Source organism: Castor canadensis, chromosome 6, assembly GCF_047511655.1.
Source record: "Castor canadensis chromosome 6, mCasCan1.hap1v2, whole genome shotgun sequence".
NCBI lineage: Eukaryota > Metazoa > Chordata > Mammalia > Rodentia > Castoridae > Castor > Castor canadensis.
The window spans coordinates 184333-188950 of record NC_133391.1 but is presented as its reverse complement, the minus strand read 5'-3'; the positions used below and the strand labels follow the sequence as shown (position 1 = coordinate 188950).

The window sequence follows — 4618 nt, the reverse complement described above, 5'->3', positions numbered from 1 at the left end:
CTGCACACAGACGATGCACGCCTATGACATGCACACATGCTGGAGCCAGAATGGAGCCCGTGTGAAGGCCCCGTCCATAAGATGGTACAAGGGTGCCGGCAGTGTCCCAGGGGGTGTGCAGGCCACAGAGGCAGCATGACCCAGGTTCCCCATCGTACTGGCCAACAAAGGACTTGGCTGCCTTGGAGCAGAGTTCTGGAAGGAGACATCCCTGTATGGGTTCAGGAAGGGCCTCACCGGCCAGCTCCCCCTCCCTCTGGACCACTGGGGAAGCTCCTGGGCAGAGGCTGTGGTGAGCAGGGCTTGGAGGCCACGAAGCAGGCACCATATCCCCGTCTCATCACAGAGTCACAGGCCAGGCATTTCACAGAGGTGGTACTCTTCCCAAAACAATTAAAGCCACACATTGAAGCTTTATTTACAGGGCAGGTGAACAAAGAAATACTGGAATTAATGAGAGGTCAGGCTTTCCAAACAGAAACACAGGCAAGTCTAAGCAGGCCAGTGTCTGGCGTGGCTCAGGTCAGTCTCTGCAGCCTGGCTAACTTCACAAGCCCCAGCACCTGTTTCTAAGCAAGACTGTAATTTCCAACCCAGACAGCAACCTCGTTGCGTGTGTTTTTGCTGTTCACAGAATTAGCCAATCACCATCACCTCGCACATCGAATTAGGTGTAATCCATACTAATGTTCAAATTAAGTCACAGAAAGCAATTAACTCTGCAAAAAATGGGCTGGTGAAAAATGATAAGGTTGGCCAAATAGTTTCACTGTGCATAATTGTGTTTTTTAAAATGCCCGTCTCTACACAGTAATTAAACCATTTACATTTCAAATGGAGTGTACCCACCTCAATGCTCGCAATTCCCTACCTCGTAGCATGGCAATGATGTTAGGCACAGCCTGCTCTCTGTGGTGCCTGCTTTTGTGGGAGTTGCAAGAAACCAGCTGGTGGCTGAGTAGGGCCCACACTCCATTCAGAAGAATCAAGAAATTGGGACTTTGCCCTCAGTGTCCTCCCAAATTTGGGTGCCTTCCTGTCACCCTTCCTTCTCCCTTCTGTCTTTCCTGGATAAAAAGTGCAGAGACTTTGATAACCATCAACAAAACATACTGCAGACAACACGAGATACACTGTCACTTCTGATTGTAACAGACAGAAAACTGGGTAACTAATTTCACAGAATCAGTGAAGGTCTGACTGCAGTGTTTTCACCTTCTTATTTTTAACTCAGGGAAGGTGCAAAACAGCTTCACTAGTAGTTTACTGAGCACTGTCAGCTTGGGATGGGTTTGTCTATGAAGCCACACACAGTCTCACAAAATCCAGGGGACACTCCTTGGCTTCTTCTTCTTCTCAACCTCAGCAATCTGGGAATCCACAGCAAACCCTGAAGTCAAGTTGGAGCCAAGCCTGCAAGCAGTCTTTTTCGCCATAAATACCTTTTATGAGAGCAGTCTGCCTTTCCTTCCAACCTCGGGCCCAGTCAGCTCTGGGGACCTTCTGGAGAAGTTTGTGAGTGTGGCTCAGGGTGGAATTGGAAATGCACTTGAAGGTGAGGATCAGGTAGGAGCGCTCAAACTGACTCAGACTGAGGTGGGAAGAACCTCAGTCCCGTCACATTGCCCGAAAGTGGAGGTTCATTTGCTGCGGTTCCAGTGGGGGGCATTTGGCCTCCTGTGTCAGATAGGGCGACCTGAGCGTGGGAAAGGGGTCTGGGGAGGAGAGGATGTAATCGATGCTGAATTTGATGTCTCTGTGGGCAGCGGGGCTTGCGGTGGCCGGGGGTTCTCCGTGGGGGACGCGCGCTCTGTTGGGGTCTGGGGACCTGCCCGCGTCCTGCTCCCCAGGGGGACCCGGGGGCCCCTCACGCTTGGGGCAGCGTCTCCGGCGCCGCCTGCGGAAGTTGCCATTCTCGAAGAGGTCCAGCAGCGACTCGCAGCCGCCTGCGAACGTCCAGTAGTTGCCTTTGCCCTTCTCATGGCCTTCGGTCCGCGGCACCTGTGCGGCGAGAGGGGCTCAGCGTGCGGTCCCGGGTCCGCACCACAGAACCGCCTTTGGAGAGGTGCAGCCGGCCGCCAGGGGTGGCCTTGTTCATGAGCCCAATTTGCTGGGAAGACACTCCCTCTCCATCCCCAGGGATGGATGAGTGGCCCAGGTGTTCCCAACCCAGCGAAGCTCAGGAGGTCGGTCGCGGGAAATGGGGTGGGGAGCGCGCGGGGACGCTCACCTTGACAAAGCAGCTGTTGAGCGACAGGTTGTGGCGGATGGAGTTCTGCCAGGCACGCTGGTTGGCGCGGTAGTAGGGGAACTTCCGCGTGATGAAGTCGTAGATACCGGACAGGGTCACCCTGCCCGCGGGGCTCTGCTGGATGGCCATGGCGATCAGCGCGATGTAGCTGCGGGCGGGAGTGTCAGGCAACCCGGGCGCCGGGCAGGGCAGCTGTGGTCCCCGAGCCCTGGAGCATCCCTAAACCCCCAGAACCCCGGACCCCCCAGAACTCCCCAGAGCCCCAGAGCCCCTGGCCAGCGCGTCTCCCTGGGCCTCGAGGGGACATTAGCGGGGTGCTGTTGGAGCAGAGCTGCTTGGATTGGTGACCCTTGGCTAGCTGTTCTCTGCTTCCTTGTAGACTGTAGATGGGCTCCTCAGTCTTGGGGACCCCTCAGGCTACCCCGACGTGTGCGCCCGAACATGTCTTTTGGAAGCCCATCCTCTCCCTCCATCCTGGGCAGGTCCTGGCGACCCTAGCTGTGCCCAAAGCCCCCTCTGCGGTCACCTGTACGCAGGCCGCGTGAGCCGCTTCTCCTCGTCGGAGCTGCAGGCTGGGTAGTCGTCGGCGTCGTAGTTGAAGCAGTTGTAGGGATACTGCGAGCTGTCGAACATCGTGCTCCTCCTACGCTCCCGGGGCCGCCGCTGCCTCCTCCGCGCCGCCCGCCGGCTCCGTGCCGGGTTCTCCCAGGCGCCGGCCAGCAGCGTCTGCACGGAGGCAGCAGGGCGCCTGAGCTTCTGGGGTCCCCGGTCCGCCCCGCCCGGTTCTCTCGCGTCCAATCCTGGAGCAGGGGAGGCCCCAGCCACCCGCGGAGCAGCGAAGAGCGGGCCCAGGCTGCCTGGCCACCCTCTGACCCGCAGAGGAGGGGGACGGTCGGGCGAGGACACGCAGGATGGACCCAGGCACTGGCGGCCACCCCCAGCCCGCACGTCCCGCAGTCCAAATCCGACTCTTTACAGGCTCCGCGCCGGTGGCACTCCGTGCGCCCCCAGGGGTGGAGTGTCCAGGATGGACACCAACTCTCTGCAGAATCCACAGCTACGGGTCCAGCCACGAACAAACGTGTGTTGTCCCCTCTGCAACCCGGCCTTGGTCAACACCACCCCCTATATTCCCCCCTACAGAGTAGGGTCCAGGTGGATCCAGGTGCCCAAGGGTGTCTCCCTGCCTCCCAAACTGCCCACTGGTCCAGAGACCCAGGGTCCAGCTTCCCTCCAGGGCCCACTTTACATCCCTCCTGGGACCCCGGGGTGGGGACAGAGGTCTCCAGTCCCCCAGAGTGGACTGTCATCAGCTGCACCCCAGCTCCAAGCTCTGGTACTGGGATGGGCAGGTGCAAGCAGAGAAGAGGAGGGTTCTTCCTCCATCTGGAAGAAGTGAAGAGGTGGGTTGTGAAGGGGGCCTTTGGCTTCACAGTGGACATGCTTTTGAGTCTGATGGACAGCCATGTCTGTGAGCTTGCCAGAGACAGGAAGCCAGATTCTCTTTTTTCTAGAATTCCCCTCATAGCAGACCCTGGAACCCTGAAATTACCCCTGGGAAAGAAGGGGTTATGGTCCTGGCTCCTGCATCTAGGGGCTGTCCTTGGAGGAGAAGCCTGAGTGTGCCAAGTACCCTAGCCATCTGACAGGGCATGTCCTTGTCCCTCTACTTTGGGGATGGAACAGTCTGGCTTCTGTTCCAGCCCTGAGTCAGCAGTGGTGTTGTCCTGGTCATCAGAAGTCAAAGTCAAATGCAGGAATGTGGCAATATAAAATGGCACAGCCCCCTTCAAAAAAAACAGTTCGGTAATTTCTTTTAAAAAAAAAACTAAACATGTCAGATTGGTCCAGTGGCTCATACTTATAATCCCAGCTACTAAGGAGGCAGAGATCAGGAAGACTGAGGATCAGAGGCCAGCCTGGGCAAAAGGTTAGTGAGACCCCATTTCAATCAATGGTCAAGCATGGTGGCACAAAAATAGGAGAACTGGGGACCAGAGTGGCCAGGGCAAAAATAGAAGACCTGTTTGGAAAACAACTAAAGCAGCACAAGGCCCTGAGTTCAAACCCTAGGACCACAAAACGGAAAACAGAAAACAAGCAAAATGAAACATGTGACTGCCCAGGGCACACTTTATGATCTCACTCAGTCACCTTCCAAAGGGAGGAGTGAAAGCCACCTTGTGAGGAGAGCAGGTGGGATGACTGGCACCGTGCATCCATCTTTGCATTGTGAGGAGAGCAGGTTGGATAGCAGGTGCCATGCAGCCATGTTTGGAAAATGAGATGCACTACAGAAGCACAGAGTGGATGACAGAACCAGAGAGGGAGGACGAGAGGGAACGGACAAGAGCTGAAGAATCCTCC

General features: G+C 56.6%; 1 protein-coding gene across 1 annotated transcript; it reads right to left on the bottom strand.

Moving 5' to 3' along the window:
- Nucleotides 1–1617: 1617 nt before the first annotated feature.
- Nucleotides 1618–2884, bottom strand: Foxl3 (forkhead box L3). The gene is made up of 3 exons (XM_020160897.1): nucleotides 2778–2884; nucleotides 2231–2399; nucleotides 1618–2001 (listed from the first exon to the last, which is right to left on the bottom strand). Exons 1-3 carry the CDS (start codon nucleotides 2882–2884, stop codon nucleotides 1618–1620), a joined length of 660 nt encoding a protein of 219 aa, XP_020016486.1.
- Nucleotides 2885–4618: the final 1734 nt, after the last annotated feature.